This window comes from Saccopteryx leptura, chromosome 1 (genome assembly GCF_036850995.1).
Source record: "Saccopteryx leptura isolate mSacLep1 chromosome 1, mSacLep1_pri_phased_curated, whole genome shotgun sequence".
Classification (NCBI taxonomy): Eukaryota; Metazoa; Chordata; class Mammalia; order Chiroptera; family Emballonuridae; genus Saccopteryx; species Saccopteryx leptura.
In genome coordinates, this window is record NC_089503.1 from 233794344 (window position 1) to 233819364 (window position 25021).

A 25021-nucleotide genomic window follows, 5' to 3' on the forward strand; every position below is an offset into this window, starting at 1 on the left:
ATCTCCTGGAAAGACCCTCACAGACATGTAGACAGAAATAATGTTTCGCCAGCTCTCTGGGCATCCTTTAGTCTGGCCAAGTTGACACATAAAAGTAACTGTCACAACAATCATCAAATTCTAAGTGTAGAAGTTGATGAGTTTCTACAAAGTAGACACCTCATATAACTACTCCTCTAGCAAGAAATAAAACACTGCCAGGACCCCCAGAATCATCCCTGTTCCCTCTTCCAGTTTCAAAGGTAACTATTATTTTGATTTCTATTACTATAGATTAATATTGCAGGTACTTAACTTTCTATAAATGGAATTATACTATATATATTCTTTAGGATCTGGAGTCATTTATTTATTCATCTATGTTGTTGACTATAACCATGGTAATTTATTTTATTTGCTATGTACTATCCCATTGTGTAAATATGCTGCAATATCTATTCCATATTGTTGGTATATGTTTAGGGTTTTTTTTTTCATGTTATGGCTGTTGATAAAATAATGTGACTGTGAATTTTCATGTACATGTGTTTCAGTGCACATTATGTACACAAGTCTGCGGGTTTTTTGTCTTGGAATGGAATTCTTAGATGTCAGGGTGCATGGATCTTGGTGCTCCCCAAGCACCACCGTGAACACAGTTCCAGAGTGGTTGTGGCATGTACGTTCTGTAAGTCATGTGTGGGAGTTGTAGTTTTTCTACATCTTCACCAATACTTGATATTATCAGTTTTTGAAATTTTTGGCTATTCTAGTGTGGGTGCAGTAGTCTTGAATTTTTATTTTAATTTACACTTGCCTGATGGCTTGAGTTGAGTTGCCTTTTGTATGTTCATTGGCTTTTTAGATTGCCTCTATTTGCCTATTTTTTAGGAGTTCTTTTATGCATTCTGATTGTGTAGTCAAGAGTTATATGTAGATTTTTGACTGCAAGGCGTAGGTAAACCTTCGCCGCTAACCTTCCCCTTCCACTACCACCAAGTTCTTCAAGAGTCAACTGTATAAGATTATATATTCTTACGTGTAAGAAAATGTGGCCTTTATAGTTAGAAAAGGAAGAAATAATTTAAATAGCTTTTTAGAGTATTGTGGGTATTCTTTCATACTGTACCGAAACTCGACAAATAATAATTTCTTAAAGGTTAAATGCAATGTGGACACTGAAACCATATTATTGACCATTTTATGAACATGTATGAATATTTAAATTAAAATTCATTGGCCGCCTTGATGAGATAGCTTGGTTGGTTAGCACATCCTCCTCGAGCGCAGAGGTTGCCAGTTCGATGCCTGGTCAGGGCACATACAGGAATAGATGTTGCTGTCTCTCTCTCTTGCTCTCTCCCTTCCTCTTTCTAAAAAAAAAAAAAAAAATACATATATATATATAAACTAAAACATTAAAAATTATTATTTTTTTAAAAATTATTTTAAAAATTATTAAGAAAAGCCTTTGGCCTATCTTGTGCTTTGAGTAGATTTGTTATCCATGCTTGATTTTATAATATCATGCATTAGTCATTTGGAAATTGATTCACTGATCTATTAGTTTGCTAGGGCTGCCCTAACAAAATACCAACCATTGAGTGGCTTAACAGAAATGTATTTTCTTACAGTTTTGAAGTCTAGAAGTCCAATATCAGGGTTTTGGCTGGGTTGATTTCTTCTGAAGCCTCAGTTTGTAGATAGATGCCTGTCTTCTCCCTGTATCCTCACATGGTCTCTATATGTACCTCTGTGTCCTAATCTCTTTTTTAATTTATTTTTTTAAAAGATTTTATTTATTGATTTTAGAGAGAGAGAGAGAGAGAGAGAGAGAGAGAAAGAGAAAGGGGTGGAGGAGTGGGAAGCTTCAGCTTGTAGTTGCTTCTTGTATATGCCTTGAGTGGGCAAGCCCAGGGTTTCGAACCTGTGACCTCAGCTTTCCAGGTCAATGCTTTATCCATTGTGTCCCCACAGATCAGGCCTAATCTCTCCTTTTAAGGAATCAAGTCATATTGGATTAGGGCCCACTCTAGTGACTTCATTTAACTTTAGCTACCTTTTAAAGGTCCTATCTCCAAATAGTCATGTTCTGAGGTACTTAGCTTTAAGGCTTTTATTAGATTGAATGTTGGAGGGACACAATTCAGCACATAGCACATTTATGCCGATCTTGCTAATGTTTACACATTTCATTACACACTTGATTAACAAATCATGTTTTTAAATATTGCCACCAATCTCACAATTTTATAAGAAGTGTTTAAATTTGGGAAGCTGACAGGCTCATAGTGGTGAATGCTTAATTTTTGCCTGAAAGCTCAACATTTATTATTGGCAACAAATACTGTTTATTGTTTTACTTGAAAAGACTGTGTCATTTTATTTATTTCGAGAAAAGTCTGCAGAAACCAGGGTCTAAATAACTATAGTTTGTATATCGGTTGTTCATTTGAATAAAAATGATGTTCCTTAAAAAAAGTTCAGCCACAACTCAAACATTCACACAAGTGCTTCCCCTCAAGATGAAAACATTGTTCAACAGTATGAGCAAAAGTGCTTTATGTATCCTTCCCATTTGTCACACAGAATATTGAAAGGAGGTATGTTCAAGAATTGTAATTTAAAAGAACTAATTTTTACATTTTTATGTAGGACATTTGGAAGTGAAACAGGCCTTTTGTTTTCTGGGTATGCATGGGGGAAAGAATACAATGACTACTAGTACACTTTGGTGCTCCGGCTTTGATTTGTGCCAGGGGCAAGTTTAGTTCCATAAATAGAATGAAAAAGACAAAGAATGTTGTTAGACTGAATAATGGCCTCTCTACCTCTTAATTTCTGGAGCTTATAAATATATGATTTTACATGTTAAAAGCAATTTAGTGGATTTGAGTGAACAGAGAGAATTGAGAGATTTTTCAGGATTATTTGGGTGACTACATAGTAATCACAAGGATCCTTAGAAGAAGGAGGCAGGAGGATTAGAGTCTGAAGCAAGAGGTTGGAGTGGTAAGAGGAAGGAGCTATGAGCCAAGGGATGCAGGCCACCTCTAGAAGCCGACAAAGATAAGGAAGCAGATTATTCTCTGAAGCCTCCCGAAGGAACACAGCTCCTTGATTTCAGACTTCTGACTTCCAGAACTGTGATAGAATAGTTTTGTATTGTTTTCAACCACTGAGTTTGGGGTAATTTGTTACACTAGCAGCAGGAAACTGATAAAATATATCACTTAACTGCATAAATGTATTTTTATGTTTTAACTTGCAGACCTCCTGAAAAAGATCTTCGAGATCTTCAGGGGGTGTATAAACTAACTTGTCCACACTTTGAAAACTCTGTTTTAAGATAAGCTAGCTGCAAAATGCACATTGGGTTACTGAATAAGGTAACTTGTTGTATTGTAATATATGTTATAAGATGGAAGGGCTTATATAAAAAGGATAAAGTCTGTATATATAATGTGATCCTAGTTTTCTCACAGTATTATATACACACATGCATATTTGGGGGAAAATACACCAAAATAATGATTTTTCCCTTGGTGATAGAATTTGGGTACTTTTTTTCTTTAAACCTCGTGGTGTTTTCCAAATTGTCATCAGTTTATAAAACTGCAGATTTATAAAACAGCCAAATCTTTCAAGTTATTATAAAGTATATTTGTCATTGTAGAAAGCTATAACATTTTATTGTTTCTTAACATGCTTTATACTTTTAAAATATTTAGTCATATGGCAAATGGACTTCTTTTGTACTCTTGTTGGCGGTGAAATGGCACCAGAATCTTACCACTGATTGCACCTTGGTTCAGCCACCTTGGGACCTGAATTCTGGCTAGGCAAGAATTCAGAGCCAAGACTCAAATAGAAGCAAAAGTTCATTTAGACTAAAGTCACAGAGGTGGAAGAAGTGAGCCAGCTGGACTGTGTGGGCTCAGGAAACAAGTTATAGAAGCAAAAGAAGGTCCTTGGAACTTAGGAGGAAAAGAGATGTGCCTAAAGGAAGAAGGCATGGGTGGCTTAAAGAGAGGAGATTCTCCCTTCCTCTTTCTCTCTCTCTAAAATCAATAAATATTTTAAAAAGAGAGAGAGAGAGTGCGCATGCACACATTCTATCCGCATACACTAGGTCCTCCCTCCTAAGGGCTTTTATCCCCTCTCTAAAGGCGGGGATCTGAGGGGAGGTCCCAGGGGAGGATCTCAGTGGAATATTCATCAGCTTTTCCAGTTGTGTCCTTTCAGGGTCGTGATCTCTACTGATTGGTTGGTGCTAGGGAAGGGGGCCGTTAGTCATTGCATCTGGTCATCATGTCAGCCATGGCATCTCTCTAGTTTTGAGACTTTTCTGGGTCTGGAGGTGAAACATGACAGACCTAAGTCTCATCTCTAGTTTGACTAAACTCAAACTCTGTGGTCAGCAGACTCAGGTCTTTGTTCTTAAAATTACTTGATCAGGCCAGAAAGAACATCATTGTCCTGAGGGCTTGGGGAGTGGTTGTGCAAGGGCTTATGTAGGAGTCTTATGAATCTCTTCTCTGGCCACCTTGTTCCTCCTCGAAGATGGTCCACCACATGACTACTGACATGTTAGGGGAGGAGCGGTCAGGGGACTTGCTGGGACCACATGACCAGTGGTATGAAAAGTCAGGGGGTCTAAACAGAATGACCAGCAATATTGTAGGGGAGGAAAAGTCACCCCGGGGAAAAGGTCCTTGTTTTCCCAGTTTTGCCCATTGGGAGACACCCAGGACTTTCTGCCCTGGTGACCTTCTGTAACCTGGCCTATCATTCCGGCTCTGCTCATACCTGTCTAACTGCCTGCTGCGCTCTTGCCCAGGGCCTTGTAAATGTTAGTTTTGGGTTTGTGCCTGGGTGTCATATCTTCAGGTCTTTGTATCTGTTTCCTTTGCCTATAATATCATTTACTACTTGTACATTGCTTCTTAGGTTAGATGTCACTTCCTCTAGAAAGCCTTACCTGACTTCTAGGTTTGGGTTTGGCCCCTCTCTGTAGTAAACCGTTTTGCTTCTGTTGTGTCTGCTTTCTTGACTTTCCTTATTTGTCTCTTTTGTTTATAGCTACATTATCCTTTAGTATAATTATCCTACTAATCCTTATTGGCTTATAGGTCATTTATTTTACTGTTTAAATAGTTCTGTTTAAGGCTACTCCATTATATATTGAGTACCTATTTTAACTCTTGATGACAGTCTTTTTCCTTATTTCAAATCTTTGTGGGCAGAGGGGCTATTAGTATATCATGGACAGCCACATATGCTATTTATTTCATCCTCCCTTTTTACAATGTCTAATATATTGGCATACACACAGTAAAAACTCATTAAAGGTTTACTGTCTTGTAAAATATTCGTCTAGATAATGTATTAGCTAGTCATATTTTATAATATTTAGGAATCTTTTTTTTTAGTTTATTGAACTATAGTAGTATGGACATATACAAAAAAGTTTTGATTTAAATGAACACCTATGAAATTGGTAGGATATTTAGTGGATTAACAGGAACTGTATCACTCACCCATATTGTTACAACTTCATTGCTCAGAGGCCCACCAAAATGGTAGTGTCCTCCAGGACAAAAAGACCCAGGAGGGAAGATATTGGCTATATTAATATTTAGCTCCCTGACATTAGTGTCATTTGTTTTTCAATTTTCTTATTTGAAAAATGAATGTAAAATATTTATTCTACCTACCCAACTCATATTACTTTTGGGACAAAATAGAAGAATATAGTAAATGAAAGTATAGGAGTGTTACTATCATACATGAGAGTCGCCTGACCTGTGGTGGCCCAGTGGATAAAGGGTCAGCCTGGAATGCTGAGGTCGCCTGTTTGAAACCCTGGGCTTGCCTGGTCAAGGTACATATGGGAGTTGATGCTTCCTACTCCTTCCTCCCTTCTCTTTCTTTCTCTTCCTCTCTTTCTTTCTCTCTTTTTCTTCCTCTTCCTTTCTCCTCTCTCTAAAATGAATAAAAATAAAATCTGAAAAAATTTTATTGTACATGAGAGTCCTCTGTGGTAATTTTGGCTTGGGTGCTTAAGGTTTAGTCTTATGTATACTTTGTACTGCCATCAAGTGGATTACATAAGGGGATTTAGGTAGACTTTCTCGAGTTCATAAAAATCTCACATGGTTTACTTCAGGACTTAGTAATGAATGATTTAGATTGCCTTGAAGAAATGCTGATTCTAGAACTGAGAGAAAATACAACATGAGCCCAGAGGTGGTGTCAGAAGAAGGAAGGGTGTATAGTACTCACAAGCACAGAAGGATGAGGGCATATCATAGGAACAGGAGAACCTACAAGGGCTCCTACATGGCAATGACTGGAACAATTTGAGCAACAAAATAAATAAGGTAGAATTGAATTATAAACAAAGTGAAGTAAATATTAATGAGCACATGTATTAATAAATGATATAAACAGAAATGATTGAACAAATAAATAAATGGGGAAAAGAGACAAGTCTTCCTTATAGTATTCCAGATAACTTATGTACCTGTTCTATCCTCATGGAGGATAAGCTTCATCCCTACCTCCTTCTCCCTGGAGGGGAGGCCAGATCTTGCATCTGAAAAAAAGGGAAAAATAGGAACTTGGCAGTGGAGAAACCTGGTAGACACTATCATAACCCAAATAGTGAAAGTTAATATCCCCAGTGATGACGTGGATATCAGATAGCTCTAATACGTGACAAGAAAGGCACTTCAGTGTTGTGGTATTTTTTGGCAAGACCCATAACCCAGTCTAACCACAAGAAACAGAAGACAAACCTAGACTCTGGGGACATTTTACAGGATATTTAACCAGTCAACATCATGAAAAACAAGGAGAGAATGCAAAACTGTCAATAGACCAGAGTAGTTTAGGGAGGCAAGTGAACTAAATGCAGTGTAGTGTTCTGGATTGGAAACTAGAACAGAAAGAGGACATTAATAGAGAAACTGTGGTGAAATCTAGATAGGGGCTGGAGTTTACTTAATAATAATGTACCAATGTCAGTTTCTCAGTTCAGACCAATGTCCCATGGAAATTTAAGGTGTTAATAGTTGGAGAAACTGAGTTAGAGGTATTCAGGATCTCTTTCTACTACGTTTGCAACTTTTATATAAATCTAAAATTAGTCCAAAATAAATTTGATTATAAAAAATTAGTTAGAGTTAATTTTTTTTTTTTTTTTTTTTCTCATTTTTTTGAAGCTGGAAACAGGGAGAGACAGTCAGACAGACTCCCGCATGCGCCCGACCGGGATCCACCCGGCACGCCCACCAGGGGCGCCGCTCTGCCCACCAGGGGGCGATGCTCTGCCCATCCTGGGCGTCGCCATGTTGCGACCAGAGCCACTCTAGCGCCTGGGGCAGAGGCCACAGAGCCATCCCCAGCGCCCGGGCCATCTTTGCTCCAATGGAGCCTTGGCTGCGGGAGGGGAAGAGAGAGACAGAGAGGGAAAGCGTGGCGGAGGGGTGGAGAAGCAAATGGGCGCTTCTCCTGTGTGCCCTGGCCGGGAATCGAACCCGGGTCCTCCGCACGCTAGGCCGACGCTTAGAGTTAATTTTTTAAATAGTAAAAGCCAAATGTACAATACTTATTGTAGGGAATATAAATGATAAAGGGAAGTAAATGAAAATCACTCATAGTCCTACTACCTGTAGATAACTGATTATTTTGGTATATGTTTTTCTAGACTTAGTCTTATGCATATGTCATTCAGCACGTAATTATTAGGCTCCTTTGTTAGGCAGCCACCTTGCTAGGTGCTCAGGATAGAGTGGTGAAAAAGAATGCTGTGTGTCTCTTATGGAGTTTGTGCTCTAATGAGAGAGAAAACCATTAAAATAAATTCATAACAAACAATTATAGCTGTGATATATTAAGTGCTGAAAGCAAGTATGGGTGTGAGAACTTGGGGGGAATTCAGATGTATCTAAATGAGAAGTCTGGCTGGTGAAGGAAGGGTGGAATAGGGGTGCAGGGAGCTTGAGTGCAGTGTGCAGCTGAGGGCAGAGGGAACTGCTTGTGAGAAAATCCTCTAGGAGGAAGGAGCTTGGAGCTGTAGAACAATGGCTGGAGGGTGAAGAATGAGAGCCAGAGAGTGTAAGAACTTCAGTTGAAGAGGTAATTAGGTGAGGTCAAAATCATACGATTTAAGGTGTTGGCACTTTTCCCCAGGAGTGATGGGAAACCATTGAAAGGTTTTAAAGCAGAGAAGTAATATCTGTAAATTTTGAGCCTCTGTGTGAGCAAATGGATTGGTAGGAAGGTAAATGTAGGACTAGTCTAGAAGGTAGATGATGTGTCTCTGGCATAGCTGCAGATGGAAAGTAGACTGATTCAAAATAGATTTAGAGGTAGAATCAGCCAGACATGCTGATTGTTTGGATGTGGCTTGAGGAGGTTTAAGGAGAGTTAAGTGATTATAGTTCTAGCATATGAAACCGATAGTGCCATTTACGAGGCGGGGAGTCTGTTAGTTAATAAAGCATTGCCTTATAGTACAAAAGTTTATCTTAATTTTTTTAGTGTTGTTATTTTAAAATTTATTTTTGATTATAGTTGACATGTAATGTTATATTAATTTCAAGTATACAACATAGTGATTCAATTTATACACCTTATAAAGTGATCACAGTAAGTCTGTCACCATACAGTTATATTATTGACTGTATTCTCTATGCTGTGTACATTACATCCCAGTGACTTATTTTATAACTAGAAGTTTGTACTTTTTATTTTTAATTTTACTATTGATTTGAGAGAGAGATAGAGAGAGAAGCATCAATTTGCTGTTCCACTTAGTTGTTCCATGTAGTTGTGTACTCATTGATTGCTTCTTGTTTATGCCCTGACTGGGGATTGAACCCAGGACCTCAGTATGCCAGGACCACCTGGCCAGGGCCAGTTTGTACTTCTTTATTCCTTTCTCCTTTCTCCCCATTCTCTCACTCCCTTCCGCAACCATCAGTTTTTCTTCATCTGTGAATTTGTTTCTGATTCATTTAATGTTTTAGATTTCATGTATAAGTGAAGTCACATAGTATTTATCTTTCTATAACTTATTTCACTTAATCTAGGTCCATCTGTATTGTTGCCTATGTCAAGATTTCACTCATTTTTATGGCTGAGTAATTTTCCATTGTGAATATATATGGGTATGTATATGAATGTGCACACACACATACACACATCCCACATTTTTTTAAGTTAGAGGAGGGGGAGACACAGACAGATTCCTGCATGCACCCCATCTGGGATACACCCCGCAAGGCCCCTGTGGGATGCTCTGCCCATCTTTGACCATTGCTCAGCAACTGAGCTATTTTTAGCACCTGTGCCAAGGTTCCACAGGGTCCTCCTCAGTGCCAGGGGTCAACTTGCTTGAACCAGTCAAGCCATGGCTGCAGGAAAAGAAGAGAGAGAGAGAAGAGGAGGGGGAGTGGAGAAGCAGATGGTTGCCTCTTCTATGTGCCCTACCTGGGAATCAAACCTGGGATATTCACATGCTGGGCTGATGCCCTACCACTGAGCCAACCAGCCAGGGTCATATATATCACATCTTTACCCATTCGATAGACACCTAGGTTGCTTTCTTTTTTAAAAAATATTTTATTTAGACAATTAATTTTAACGGGGTGACATTGATCAATTAGAGTACATAGATTCAGAGAAAACATTTCCAGATTGTTTTGACATTTGATTATGTTGTATACCCATCACCCAAAGTCAAATTGTCTTCCATCACCTTCTATTTGGTTTTCTTTGTTCCCCTCCCCTCCCCCACCCCTCCCTTTTCTTCCTTCCCCTCCCCCTGATAACCAGCACACTCTTGTCCATGTCCCTGAGTCTCATTTTTATGTCCCACCTATGTATGGAATCATACAGTTCTTAGTTTTTTCTGATTTATTTATTTCACTCAGTGTAATGTTATCAATGTCCATCCATGTTGTTATAAATGATCCGATATTATCATTTCTTATGGCTGAGTAGTATTCCATAGTATCGATATATATGTACCACATCTTCTCTTTCCAGTCATTTGTTGAAGTGCTTTTTGGTTGTTTCCATGTCTTGGCCACTGTGAACAATGCTGCAATGAACATGGGGCTGCATGTGTCTTTACATACCAATGTTTTTGAGTTTTGGGGGTATATACCCAGTAGAGGGATTGCTGGGTCATATGGTAGTTCTATTCTTAATTTTTTGAGGTACCACCATACTTTCTTCCATAATGGTTATACTATTTTATATTCTCACCAACAGTGAATGAAGGTTCCTTTTTCTCCACAGCCTCTCCAACACTTGTTATTACCTGTCTTGTTGATACTAGCTAACCTATCAGGTGTGAGGTGGTATCTCATTGTAGTTTTTATTTGCATTTCTCTAATAGCTAAAGAAGATGAGCATCTTTTCATATATCTGTTGGCCATTTGTATTTCTTCCTGGGAGAAGTGTCTGTTCATGTCCTCTTCCCATTTTTTTTATTGGATTGTTTGTTTGCTTGTTGTTGAGTTTTGTGAGTTTTTTGTATATTTTGGATATTAGCCCCTTATCTATGCTGTTGTTTGAAAATATCATCTCCCTTTTAGTTGGCTGTCTGTTTATTTTGTTATCAGTTTCTCTTGCTGAGCAAAAACTTCTTAGTCTGATGTAGTCCCATTTATTTATCTTTGCCTTCGTTTCCCTTGCCTTTGGAGTCAAATTCATAAAATACTCTTTATGGCCAAGGTCCATGAGTTTAGTACCTATGTTTTCTTCTATGTAATTTATTATTTCAGTTCTTATATATTAAGGTCTTTGATCCATTTTGAATTAATTTTAGCACAAGGGGACAAACTGTAGTCAAGTTTCATTCTTTTGCATGTGGCTCTCCAGTTTTCCCAGCACCATTTGTTGAAGAGGCTTTCTTATCTCCATTATCTACATTATCTCCATTATTTCTTATCTACAGTTTTTGGCTCCTTTATCAAAGATTATTTGACCATATATATGTGGCTTTATTTCTGGGTTCTCTATTCTGTTCCATTAGTCTGAGTGTCTTATTTTTCTGCCAAAACCATGCGGTTTTATAATTAATTTGAAGTCAAGTACTGTAATGCCCCCAACTTCGTTTTGTTCCTTAGGATTACTTTGGCTATTAGGGTTTTTTTATAGTTCCATATAAACCTGATGATATTTTGTTCCATTTCTTTAAAAAATGACATTGGAATTTTATGGGAATTGCATTAAATTTGTATATTGCTTTGGGTAATATGATCATTTTGACTATATTTATTCTTCCTATCCAAAAACAAAAGGAATATTTTTCTATTTCATTGTATCTTTTTTGATTTCCCTTAACAATGCTTTGTGGTTTTCATTATATAAGTCCTTTACATTGTTTGTTATGTTTATTCCTAGGTATTTTATTTTTTTGTTGCAACTGTAAAAGGGATTATTTTTTTTATTTGTTTTCTGATATTTCATTGTTGGCATATAAGAAGGCAATAGACTTCTGTATATTAAGTTTGTATCCTGCGACCTTACTGTATTGGTTTATTGTTTCTAATAGTCTTTTTGTGGAGTCTTTGGGGTTTTCAATGTACAGGATCATATCATCTGCAAAAAGTGAAACCTTTACTTCTTCTTTCCCAATATAAATGTCTTTTATTTCTTTCTCTTGTCTGATTGCTCTGGCTAGAACTCCCAGCACTATGTTGAATAAGAGTGGAGAGAGTGGGAAACCTTATCTTATTCCTGATTTTAGAGGAAAAGTCCTCAGTTTTATGGCATTTAATATGATGTTAGCTGATGGTTTGTCATAAATGGCCTCTTTATGTTGAGATATTTTCCTTATATACCCATTTTGTTGAGTGTTTTAAACATAAAATGATGTTGTATTTTATCAAATATCTTTTCTGCATCTATTGATAGAATCATGTGGTTTTTGTTCTTTGTTTTGTTGATATGGTGTATTACGTTAACCATTTTGCTTGTGTTGAGCCATCCTGTGATTCTGGGATGAATCCCACTTGATCATGATGTATTATTTTTTTAATATGTTATTGTATTCGATTTGCTAGTATTTTGTTTAGTATTTTAGCATCTGTATTCATTAGAGATATTGGTCTGTAGTTTTCTTTTTTTGTGCCGTCCTTGCCAGGTTTCAGTATGAGGGTTATGTTGGCCTCATAAAATGTGTTTGGAAGTATTGCTTCTTCTTCAATTTTTTGGAAGACTTTGAGTAGAATGGGAACCAAGTCTTCTTTGAATGTTTGATAGAATTCACTAGTATAGCCGTCTGGCCCTGGACTTTTATTTTTTGGCAGGTTTTTGATAGTTGTTTCTATTTCCTCCCTGCTTATAGGTCTGTTTAGGCCAGTGTTCAGCAAACTCATTAGTCAGCAGAGCCAAATATCAACAGTACAACAATTGAAATTTCTTTTGGGAGCCAAATTTTTTTAACTTAAACTATATAGGTAGGTACATTCCTTATGGGGTAGCGCACGCACGTGGTATTTTGTGGAAGAGCCACACTCAAGGGACCAAAGAGCCGCATGTAGCTCATGAGCCGCAGTTTGCCAACCACCTGTAGGCTCTACTTCTTCATGACTCAGTCTAGGAAGATTGTATTGTTCTAGGAATTTATCCATTTCTTCCAGATTGTTAAATTTGGTGGCATATAGTTTTTCATAGTACTCTATGATAATTCTTTGTATATCTATGATATCTGTGGTGATTTCTCCTCTTTCATTTTGGATTTTGTTTATATGAGTCCTTTCTCTTCTTTCCTTAGTGAGTCTTGCCAAGGGTTTGTCAATTTTGTTGATCTTTTCATAGAACCAGCTTCTTGTTTTGTTGATTTTTTTCTACAGTTTTTCTGTTTTCTATTTCATTTATTTCTGCTCTGATTTTTATTATTTCCTTTCTTCGGCTGGTTTTGAGTTGCCTTTGTTCTTTTTCTAATTCCTTAAGATGTGATGTTAAGTTGTTTACTTGGGCTCTCTCTTGTTTGTTCATATAGGCCTGTAGTGATATGAACTTCTCTCTTATTACTGCTTTTGCTACATCCCAGAGATTCTGATATGTCATATTGTCATTTTTGTTTGTCTGTATGTATCTTTTGATCTCTGCTTTTATTTCTTTTTGACCCACTCATTTTTTAGAAGTTATGTTGTTTAATTTCCACATTTTTGTTGGTTTGTTTACTTCCTTCTTGCAGTTGAATTCTAGTTTCAAAGCTTTATGGTGAAAAAATACACTTGGTTTAATTTCAGTCTTTCTGAATTTGTTGATGTTAGTTTTGTGGCCTAACATATGATCAATTCTTGAGACTGTTCCATGTACATTGGAGAAAAATGTATACTCTGGCAATTTGGGATGAAATGTCCTGTAGATGTCTATCACATCCGGTTGTTCTAGTGTTTTGTTTAAGGCCCATATTTCTTTACTGATTTTCTGTTTGGATGAATGATCTAGAGCCATCAGCGGTGTATTGAGGCCTCCAAGTATGATTGTATTTTTGTCAGTTTTTACTTTTAGATCAGTTAGTAAATGTCTTATATACTTTGTTGCTCCTTGGTTTGGTGCATATATATTAAGAAATGTTATGTCTTCTTGATTCAGTGTCCCATTTATCATTATGAAATGACCATCTTTGTCTCTGATTACCTTTGCTGTCTTGTAGTCAGCATTGTTAGATATTGCTACACCTGCTTTTCTTTGGATGTTAATTTGCTTGGAAAATCATTTTCCAACCTTTCACTTTGAATTTGTTTTTATCCTTCTAGCTTAGATGTGTTTTTTGAAGGCAGCATACAGTTGGATTTTCTTTTCTGATCCATTCTGCTACTCTGTGTCTTTTTATTGGTGAGTTCAGCCCATTTATATTTAGTGTAATTATTGACACTTGAGGGTTTCCTGTTGCCATTTTATATATTGCTTTCTGATAGTTCTGTATCTTGTTTGGCTCTTCTCTTTTGTTTTTCTGTCATTTGTTTTTGTTTGGTTGTATTCCATACTTCTTTCCTCTGTTTCTTCTTTTTCTCAGCCATGTGTTTCTCTGGTGGTTTTTTCAGGGGTGGTTACCATTGAGTAATAGAAAGGATATACATCATATTCATTGTAGTACATTATCTCATGAGTGCTTCTGCACTCCATCCTCCTTTGCTACTGTTAATCTTTGTCCTCTCCCCTTTTTTGTTTTCGTTGTCACAGATTAATCTTGTTTTTATTGTGATCTTGATGGAGCTTTTACTTGTAATTTTGTTTTGTTTTGTTCTTTGTATCTGGTTGGATAACCCCCTTTAGTATTTCCTGAAGTGGGGGTTTTCTGATAAATTCACTCATCTTTTCTATATCTGTGTTTTTATTTCCCCTTTGTATTTGAAGGATAGCTTTGATGGATATAGTATTCTTGGCTGGAAATTCCTCTTTCAGTACTTTAAATTTTGGGGTCCACTCCCTTCTGGCTTGCTGAGAAATCTGATAATAACCTAATGGGCCTTCCTTTATATGTTGTATTCTTCTTTTCCCTGGCTGCCTTGAGAATTTTTTCTTCATCATTGGTTTGTGATAATTTCATTACTATGTGTCTTGGAGTAGGTCTGTTTGGATTAAGGCTGTGATGGCGAACCTAGACACGTGTAGCCATTTTCAATGACACGCGGCCTCATGCAGGCACATACCAGAGAAGTCTGGCGCCACATGCAGAGAAGGACATTTCATCCTCAGCTCCTACATGGCCAAGTGCAGTAGCCGAGGATAAATCATTTGCTGTAGTGTAGACACTCTGTGCCGGAGGTCTGTAGGCCAAAACAACAGAACTCCGGCACAGAGCGTCTGGTTCTCGGACTTCTGGTTAGGCTGTTAGGGGATCATTGACCTCACTTCCTGCCGGTGGAGCAGGGAGCAGCAGAATGCCGCGGGGGATGCATCTCTGGGGGCCCTGTGATTGCCATTACCAGCAACCACATAACCATAGCAACCATCATCCAATCTTCTGTTCTGTCGTGTGATGGATTTCTAATTGACCATCATTACTGAGATAAGGAAGGTGAAGGCTGGGAGAGGCGAGGGCCTGTGATATGGATGCAGTTTCCCACCGTTAGAAATAGCGGCAGCCATCTTAATTTATATGAGATGCAACTTGCAGAATTTCAAGACAGCATCTGGGCTCAGGTGTCTGTCAACTTGAGGTCAAAGCTTGAGAATCTGGAAAGGTGCTGCTTGGAGAATCAAGAGGAGTGCCACTACGAACAGGAAATTTGGAGTGCCTGGAACCGATTACCAGACACTTTGAGTACCGTGAAAAATATAGCAATGGCTTTACTCACAATTTTTCCCTCTACATACTTTTATGAGACCTTATTCTCAGTGTTAAGTAATATCAAAACCAACAAAAGAAACAGATTGACAGATGAAGTTAGTAGCACTTGCTTGGGCTTGAAGTGTACAAAATACCAACCTTCAATTGAAGATTTAGCCAATGAAATTCAGCAACAAAAAGTCACCAATAGGCAGGTTAGTTAAAGAATTCCCCCTCCCCCTCACTTATCTTAGTTCATGGCACCCCACACAAGTTAAATAATATCAAGACCAACAAAAGAAACTGATAGATGAACAAAGAAGTCACTAAAGCAGGTAAGTTAAATAATTAGTTTTTGGTTTATTAAATACAATTATATATTACAATTATACATTTTTGTTATTTGAACTATAAATATTGTGAAATTATGTGTTTTTTCTCGAAATGACACACCACCTGAGTTAGGCTGTTTTTTTGGCAAATTTTGACACACCAAACTCAAAAGATTGCCCATCACTGGGTTAAGGTAACTCGGTGTTCTGTTTGCTTCTTGGATTCAAGGCCCTCATTCTTTCCACAGGCTTGGGACGTTCTCGTCTATTATTTGTTTGAATATGTTCTCCATATGGAATGGAATGTTCTCCATTCCATTTTCTCTCTCTTCTCCTTCTGATATACCCATTATTCTTATGTTGCTCTTTCTGATGAAGTCAATACAATTTCTGTAGGGCTGTCTCATTTTTTAAATTTGTGAGTCTCTCTCCTCTCTGTAGTGTCTCTAGTTGCCTGTCTTCTATATCACTAATTTTCTCCTCTATCTGGCCTGTTCTATTATCTAAGCTTGTTACCTCGTTTTTTAGTTCATGTATTGAGTTTTTCATCTCTGTTTGATTCTTTTTCATAGTTTCAGTTTCCTTGGTGATGTATTCTTTTTGTTTATTGAATTGTTTTTTGAGTTGTCTAAATTGCCTTTCCATGCTTTCTTGTACTTCCCTGTGTATATTTAGGATTTCAGTTTTGAATTCTCTTGTTATTTAACTCCAAGGTTTCCAAGCAATTGAAATTTTTTCCTAGAGATTTTTTCATTGTCTGTCTGAGCTACATCTCTGTCTTTTGTATCCATGATATTGATTTCTTTTTCCTTAATGGCATTTGAGAGCAGTATTGTTAATAACACCAATAAGAGATGATTAAAAAAAATAAAATAAAAATTGAAAAAATTCATTGAAAAAATGAAAATTCTATTATAAGTGGAACAAAAACTACATAGAATGGGGAGCCAGACCTGGGGGAAAATGACAAAGATAAAAAATAAAGTAAAAGTACACAAAATGCCACAAAGAAAAATATGAATCCAGAATAAAATAATTTGTGTGTAAGTGACGATCGAATGAGAAAAAGTAAAAGAGGGAAAAAAAAGAGAAAAGAAGAAAAAAAATGGTTAAGGGTTTTGAAATGTAATCCTTATAAGAAATGCAAGAATGAAAAATGTAACACCTATGGATAATGAAGTTCAAAATGGAAAGGAAAGAATGATGGAAAGAAGATAAAATAACCAAGTAGAAAAAAAATTAAAACAAAAAAATAAAAAAAGTTATAAAATATGCAATTTTTTCCTGGTTTTGAGAGGTAGCTTTTTTTCTTTTTCTTTTCGGCAGGTGGTGCTGTACTACAGGTTTTGCCCCTGTGGCGCTCTTGTGTAGAGATTTGCTGATGTGTCGCTATGGCAATGACATAAGCTGGTTGGTAGGCGGCGCTTGTTAGGGTTTTCAGGCTCCAACAGTGGGAGAGTCAGTCAGTTTTCCAGGTGCCTCTCCCCATGTCTTTCCCTCTTGAGCCAGCAGCCAGGGGACCCAGCTGTGAAGTTGCCATAGCCACTGCTTGCAGAGCAAGAGGCTCTAAGAGCAGCAAAGTCCTTCCTCCAGCACTGCTCAAAGCACAGTTCTGGGTACGGCTGTGCCAGCCAGAGCCGCCAGCATAAGCAGGCAGGACAGGGAGTCTATTGATGATCAGGCACCTTTCTAAGGGCCCCCGGGCATGTCTAGTTCACTTCAACACTCCGAGTTTCTAATCTCCACAGGCGTTTCTCCCTTGTGCTGTTTGGAAGCCCGCAGCCCAGCCCCCATGACTTCCGCAGTGCTCTCTGAGGTCTGCTCCTCAGGAATGTGCTTTGTAACCTGTATCGGCTCCCAGAGGCGCCCCGCCTGGACAGGTCCAGGCCTAGGGGTCCCAGCGCAGCCCTTGTGCACATCTCATGCTGTTGGTCAGGGAGCCAGAACCACACAGAAACGCTGGCTACAGCCCATGCAGAAATCCACTGCTGACAGTCTCCGGCCTAGCCCCTTTGTCCGCGAATGTGTGTGCCAACGCCAGAAGCACCAGTAGGAGCCACTTGCACACTTCCCGTGATTGCAGACCAGGTGCGCACAAAGCTCAAAAACTGCTCCAGCTCCGGCTTCCACAGGCAACCCACTTTGGCCACCTCCATTGAAGTCTGCCGCCTGTGCTAGCCCTGTGTCCAAGATCTCAAGACCAGCTGGAGCGCTCTCTCCTCTGCTTGATCATCTGCCCTAGCCCAGCTTTTTTCCTCTGCCCCATATCCTCCGTTTCTCTCGGTTCCAGGTGAGAGTGCCCCTTCCTCAGATCAGTGAGGAAAGCAGAATACTCCATTCTCCATCTTATTTCCTTCAGAGTGGATTATGTATTCAGCCACCTTTCTGTCCAATTGTACCTTTGGTGTGTGTATATTTCAGATACTCCTGAGATTGTTTCTGTCACTAGTTGTTGAATTTGTTGAAATTTCAGGGGGAGATATTGGGAGCACCCCTCACAGTGCCATTTCTCTGATGTCACTCTGTAGGTTGCTTTTATATGTTGCCTATTGTACAAATACTGCAATAAACATAGGGGTGCATATATCTTTTTGCATTAGTGGTTTTGTTTTTTTCAGATAAGTACCCCAAAGTGGAATTGCTAGGTTGTACGGTAGTTCTATTTTTAATTTTTTGAGGAATCTTCATACTTTTTTTTTCATGTTGGCTGCACTAGTTTATAATCCCACCAAAAATACACAAGGGTTTCCTTGTCTTCATAACCTCACCAACTCTTTTTGATAATAGCTATTCTGACAGGTGTGCAGTGAACTTTCATTGTGAGTTTGATTTGCGTTTCTCTGATGAATAGTGATGTTGAGCATTTTTTGTGTGTCTCTTGGCCATCTATATATTTTCTTCGGAGAAATGCCTATTCAGATTTTTTGATCATTTATTCATTGGATTGTTTTCTGATCTTGAGTTGTATAAGTTATTTATACATTTTGGATATTAACCCATTATTGGATATAGCATCTAGAAATATTTTCTACCATTTAGTAGGTTGCTTTTTGTTTTGTTGATGGTTTCCTTAGGTGTGTAAAAGCTTCTTAGTTTGATGTAATCCTGTTTGTATATTTTTGCTTTGTTGCCATTGTCCCTGGAGGCATATTCAAAAACATCGTTAAGAATGATGTCAAAGTGTTTACTGCCTTTGTTTTCTTCTAACAGTTTTATGGTTTCAGTCTTACACTTAAGTCTTTAATCCGTTATTTGTTTATATTTGTATATGGTGGGAAAAGGTGATCTAGTTTCATTTATTTTTTTGCATGTATCTAGTCATTTTCCCCAACACCATTTATTGAAGAGACTGTCAAACCATTGTATGTGCTTGACTCCTCTGTCCTAGATTAATTGACTATATAAGTGTGGATTTATTTCTACACTTTCTGTTCAGTTCCATTGATCTGTTTGTGTCTGTTTTTGTTCCAGTACAATACTGTAGCTTTGTAGTATAGTTTGAAATCAGGGCACATGGTACCTCTAACTTTGTTTTATCAAGATTGCTTTGTCTGTTCAGGATCTTTTGTGGTTTCATATAAATTTTAGGATTATTTGTTCTAGTTCTTTGAAAAATTGGTATTTTTATAGGTATTGCATTGAAACTGTATATTGCTTTGGTTATTATGGACATTTTAATGGTATGAATCCTTCTAGTCCATGAATATGGTATATCCTTTCATATATTTGAGTCTTCATCAGCTTTTTTCAATTGTGTCTTATAATTTTCTGCATACAGGTTTTTTACCTTCTTGTATAAATTTATTTCTAGGTACTTTATTATTTTAATACACTTGTAAATGGGATTTTGTTTTTAAATTTCTGTTTCTGATAGTAGGCTAATTTTCTGTCAGGATGATCCATCAGATGTATCGTTGGCAAATATGTTTTCCCATTAGTAGGTTGTCTTTTCATTTTGTTGCTGGTTTTCTTTGCTGTTCAAAACTTTTTACTTGAGTAGTCATATTTTTTTTCTTTTTTTCCCCTTGCCTAAGGATATACATCAGAAAAAATATTGCTACTCATGAAAAAATCATAAATGGGCCCAATATTTTATGGCCTGTATTTTCTTATAGGATTTTTATGGTTTTGAGTCATATATTTAAGTCTTCAATCCATTTTGAGTTTATTTTTGTGTATGGTATAAGAAGGTGGTTTAGTTTAATTAATGATGTTAATTCTTCATACTCATGAACACTGTATATACTTCCACTGTTTGTATCTTCTTCAGTTTCTTTTTTCAGTGTCTTATAATTTTCTGAGTACAGGTCTTTTATGTTTGTGGTTAAATTTATTCCTAGGTATTTTATTTTTTGTTGCAGTTGTAAATAGAATTGTTTTCTTAGTTTCCCCTTCATTAGTGTGTATAAAAATGCAACCGCCCTGGCCGGTTGGCTCAGCGGTAGAGCGTCGGCCTAGTGTGCGGAGGACCCGGGTTCGATTCCCGGCCAGGGCACACAGGAGAAGCGCCCATTTACTTCTCCACCCCTCCGCCGCGCTTTCCTCTCTGTCTCTCTCTTCCCCTCCCGCAGCCAAGGCTCCATTGGAGCAAAGATGGCCTGGGCTCTGGGGATGGCTCTGTGGCCTCTGCCTCAGGTGCTAGAGTGGCTCTGGTCGCAACATGGCGACGCCCAGGATGGGCAGAGCATTGTCCCCTGGTGGGCAGAGCGTCGCCCCATGGTGGGCGTGCCGGGTGGATCCCGGTCGGGCGCATGCGGGAGTCTGTCTGACTGTCTCTCCCTGTTTCCAGCTTCAGAAAAATGAAAAAAAAAAAATGCAACCAATTTCTGGATATTTATTTTGTCTCCTGCTACCTTATTGAATTCATTTTTCAATTTTACTAGTTTTTTGGTGGAATCTATAGGGTTCTTTATATATAGTATCATGTCATCTGCAAATAATGACAGTTTTGCTTCTTCCTTTTCAATTTGGATGCCTTTTACTTCTTGTGTGGTTGCTGTGGCTAGGACTTTCAGTACTATGTTAAGAGTGGTGAAAAGTTGACATCCCTGCCTTGTTCCTTATCTTAAGGGAAATACTTGTAGTTTTTTGCCCATTGAGTATATTGGCTTTGGGTTTGTCATACATAGTCTTTAGTATGTTGAGGGCTGTTCTTCTGTTTTCACTTTGCTGAGAATGTTTATAATAAATGAGTGCTGGATTTTATCAAATTCTTTTTGTGCATCTATTGATATGATCGTGTGATTTTTAGCCTTAATTTTGTTGATGTGGTGTATCACATTTATTGATGCAAAGTTTACTGTACTAATCTTGCATCCCTGGAATAAATCCCACTGGTTCTGGTGTATAATTTTTTTTTAAATTTTTTTCTGTATTTGGTTTGCTAATATTTTGTTGAGGATTTTAGCATTTATGTTCATCAGGGACATTGGCCTGTAATTTTCCTTCTTTGTAGTGTCTTTATCTGGCTGAAATGATAAATTCCTATAAACATACAATCTTCCAAAACTAAATTGGGAAGAATCCAAAAATGTGAGTAGACCAATTACAACTAAGAAATTGAATGATTATAAACCCCCAATAAACAGTCTTGAACCTGATAGCTTCACATGTGAATTTCACCAAACATTCAAAGAACTAACACCTGTTCTTCTTAAACTGTTCCAATAAATTAAAGAGGAGGGAAGACTCCCAAGTTCATTTTACAAGGCCAGCATTATCCTAAGTCTAAATCCTCTTAGTAATTTTTTATTGATAGAGTCCCTCATCCCCACATTGGCTTTGAAGTCCCATTTCCATGTTGTATTTGGAATTGAGCCGAGTTTTATGTTGAGCTCTCTTTTGCTCCGTTGAAATAGTCCTGAATAAAATCTGTTTTTGTTGTTTTAACTACTGTCCAGCTCTGGGGTTTTTCTGTTTGTTTTGTTTGGTGGGAGGGAGTTAAATGTGTGTGTATTTTATTTTGTAGCTCTAAAATATAAGAATTCTTTTAAGGGTATTTTCGCATCTAAAATATGAATAATGCTTTAAAATAAAATATCTTGTATATTTGACTTTTCCCCAGTTGTTTCATAAAAAAATGTACATTGAAATTGAAAATTCTTACTATGTACTTGTTGAAGAAATAAGGTCAGTTGTTCCCTAATTTGGGTTGTCCTGATTGTGTTTCTGAGCTGTTATTTAACATGTTTCTGTGTTTTCTTGTAAATTGGTAGATAGAGCTAAAGGCTAAAAACATTTCTTAAAGTAATTCTAATGTTGTAGATTTCTTGGGTTATGTGTATTAGGAAGGGCTTAAAGTTTGAACATTGTAATACTGTAGTCATAAAACATGTTGTATATATAACTATATATGTATAGTTACAATACTCTAGTCACCTCGTCATCTGTTCTGCCTCCCTGATTTATATACCTCAGAGAGGTTGTGATTTATCCTGTATCCCACATCAAGTTGAAGTTAGAATCTAGCGTGCATTTGAAAGTAGAAATATTTTCTTCTTCTGAATTTTAAGTATTTTGTGCTGCCACTTTTGTGTCTTTGTTCTTCAGAAGTTCCATCCTGAGCATCCCTGCCCCCAGAGCTGTGCCTGCCTCTGTCCTCTTTCCACAGCAGCCCAGCTCTAACTGTAGTTCGGGTTGTTAATCTGGTAATACCTAATCTGTGTCAAAGTCCTCTTCTGCCACACCTTCCAGTCTCCTTTTTCCTTTTCTAAAGTGTAATTGGAAAGCACTTAAGCCCGAGTAACAACTCTTTTAAGAGAAAGAGGCAGCAATGGACCCCAAAGCGTAAGAGACTTGTTTACATTTGAAATTTTAAAAATTTGGATTTATTATTACAAAATATATTTATGTAAAAATATAAATATGTCATTTCAAACAATGTGGAACTATATAAAGTAAAAACTAAATGTGCCATTGGTCTCCTACTCCACCTCATTCCTTCCTCAGTGATAACAATTGTTAAGACTTTGGAAGACTATACTTTCAGGGATCATTTCTTTAGTTTGTTAAGAGTTTGGTGTGTCTCATTCTAAGCTGAACTCTATAAAAATACATATTGCATATACATGCACACATATACAAGGTTTCTGCTAACTAAAAATAATTCAAAAATTATTTACTTATGATACAATACTTTTACTTATGCAACACTGTCCCTTTATTTTACAGGAAAGGTGTTCTTTCCCCTCTAGTTAGTGCCAGCCATCATTTCCATTTTTCCTTTGTGACTAAGTTGTAAATCGGGAAAAACAAGTTAGCAGAGTGTCTACAAATACCAGGAAAAGTTGTAGATAGATTTTCATTTTATATAAATGCATGAAAGAATATAAATAGTATTATAAAAATTAAATTATTTATGAATGTGTCATATAGCATACTTTTTAAAGGTTTTATAATAGTACTTATCAAAGGATCACAAAGGACCAAATTTAATGTAGTAAATTAGCGCTTTGTCAGAGCTTTCCTTCTTTAAAATGATTATTTCTAAGAAAATTTAAAAAGTAAAAATTATATCACATTGTCATATCATAAATATTAATAGCCAGAATCAGAATTAGATAGAATATTCCAATGGCATTTTTTTTAGTCTATATTCCTTTCTAAAATCCTTTTCCCCAATTCCTAGGTGGGATTATACGAGAAGGTCTGTCTTTCTGAAGTTCAAACTTCTTGAAATATTAAAACTAATTTTAAAACTCCCCAGATATCTAATATGTACTAGACAAATTGAATAAAATTTCTTTTCTCTTTTGTTTCATTACCCCAATTCTCATATAAATGACTTGAATTGGGCTGGACCTGAGAGTTTGGCTCATTCATTACTTAGGAAAACAAATTTTACAGAACCTCTGAGTCTTATGAAATTGCTTCTAATGAATAGCACATTTTTAGTAACACTGCAACAGTATTGCTATTTCAGAAGGAGAATCTCCTAGTCTAGAGAAATCATCTGAAGGGTAGCTATAAACATTATGATCATCAGGTTTTTTTTGAATGACAGTTTGAAACAAAAAGAATTTCTGAATTTTATAAAAATATCCAGCAAAGAGACATTGGGAGTTACCTTTTGAGATAAATTTTACATAAAGCCTTTTTTTTGAAAGCACAAAATATTTATGAGGTAAGAAAAGTAGGAAAGTGAGATAGGAAAATCTCTTACCTCCTAAATCTCTTTTTGCATTGTTTCACATACAATAGCCAAGTTACTTCTCATGTTGATAAGTTTTCTTTCTCCTAAAAAGCTAGAATGCCTTACTAGTTCTTGAAAGAATGAAACAAGAGGCCTCTGAAGGGGATTAGTGAGATAAAATACTATTCAACTGCTCAGTAAATTCTTTGAACCCACAAGAGAAGTCTGAAGTACATTTTAGATAATTAAAAAGTGACTTTTAAAACCAAGTGTCTTGAAGCCTTTGATATGTTCTAGTTCTTTTTAACTCACATGACATTATAAAAAAATAGTACACTTATATAATCACACAACCTTATTAGAGTCTTGCTCCCATTTTTCTACATTAGAAATGAAAAGGAGCATTGTCTACCTCCAGTATTTCCTTTTCACATCTATTGAATACTTGGTTTCCTTGTATATTTATCTTAAAATCATAAAGAAATAATGTTCTGTTGTCTTACTGTAGTTGCCACTCGTGCTGTAGAAGCCGTGTTGTGAGTGCTTTAAAAATTTCAAACCAGTTTTGTCTGTTATACTTGGAGCTTAGTCATCATCATACGTAGCCGGACCTGATTAAGAAGGCTGTTCCGCCTCTAAGCCTTGCTCGATTGTAGCCACTAGCAACCAGGCTGCAATAATTTCCCTTTGATGACATCATTCACTGTGGAAGAACACAGTTGCTTCAGCGAGTCGAACTACATACAGTTCTAACCCTCATCAAATATGGCATCTCCCTTGCCTGCTGCAGCAGGAGTGGAAGAAATGCCACTGTCTTTTTAAATTCTCAAGCTTTTCTTTTTCTTCTTTTTAAAAATTCTAATCATGGATGCTTCTTCTGATCCTTACTTGCCTTATGACGGGGGAGGAGACTTTATTCCCCTGAGGGAATTACATAAAAGAGGTAATACCATACCCTTGCTATGAATCCCCTGTTGGTATGTTTTGCATGCGGCTGGGCTGTTCTCTGATTTAAACAGGTTCTCATTGTCCTTTAGATACTGCAGTATGTTGTTTAGTTGGCCTGGGTTGTTAGTAAGGGCAAATGCAACGTTCTGAATGTTCTGTAGTTCTCTCTGATTGTTTTCTCTGTGCAGATTAGTACTGCTTCAGATCACGTCGGACTCCGACTCCATCTTCTGTGTGAAATCCTCTTTCTATTTAACTGGGAGAATGAATTAATCTGCTTTTACAGCTAACTAATATAGTGTTGATTGGCATCTAAAACAATGT

The 25021-nt window shown here is 37.2% G+C and overlaps 1 protein-coding gene across 5 annotated transcripts in view; it reads left to right on the forward strand.

Annotated features, from left to right (window-relative positions):
- CLCN3 (chloride voltage-gated channel 3) overlaps window positions 1–25021 on the forward strand; it is a 90965-nt gene that overhangs the window by 13180 nt on the left and 52764 nt on the right. Inside the window, exon 1 of one of the 5 annotated variants that reach the window (XM_066387885.1) lies at window positions 24461–24692. The exons of 3 other annotated variants lie outside the window; for them this stretch is intronic. In XM_066387885.1, the coding sequence (XP_066243982.1) occupies window positions 24614–24692 (79 nt within the window). In that variant the 5' untranslated portion in view covers window positions 24461–24613. Of the gene's footprint in view, window positions 1–24460; window positions 24693–25021 lie in introns of those variants that run through there. One more of the 5 variants, XM_066387887.1, reaches the window with a different exon arrangement.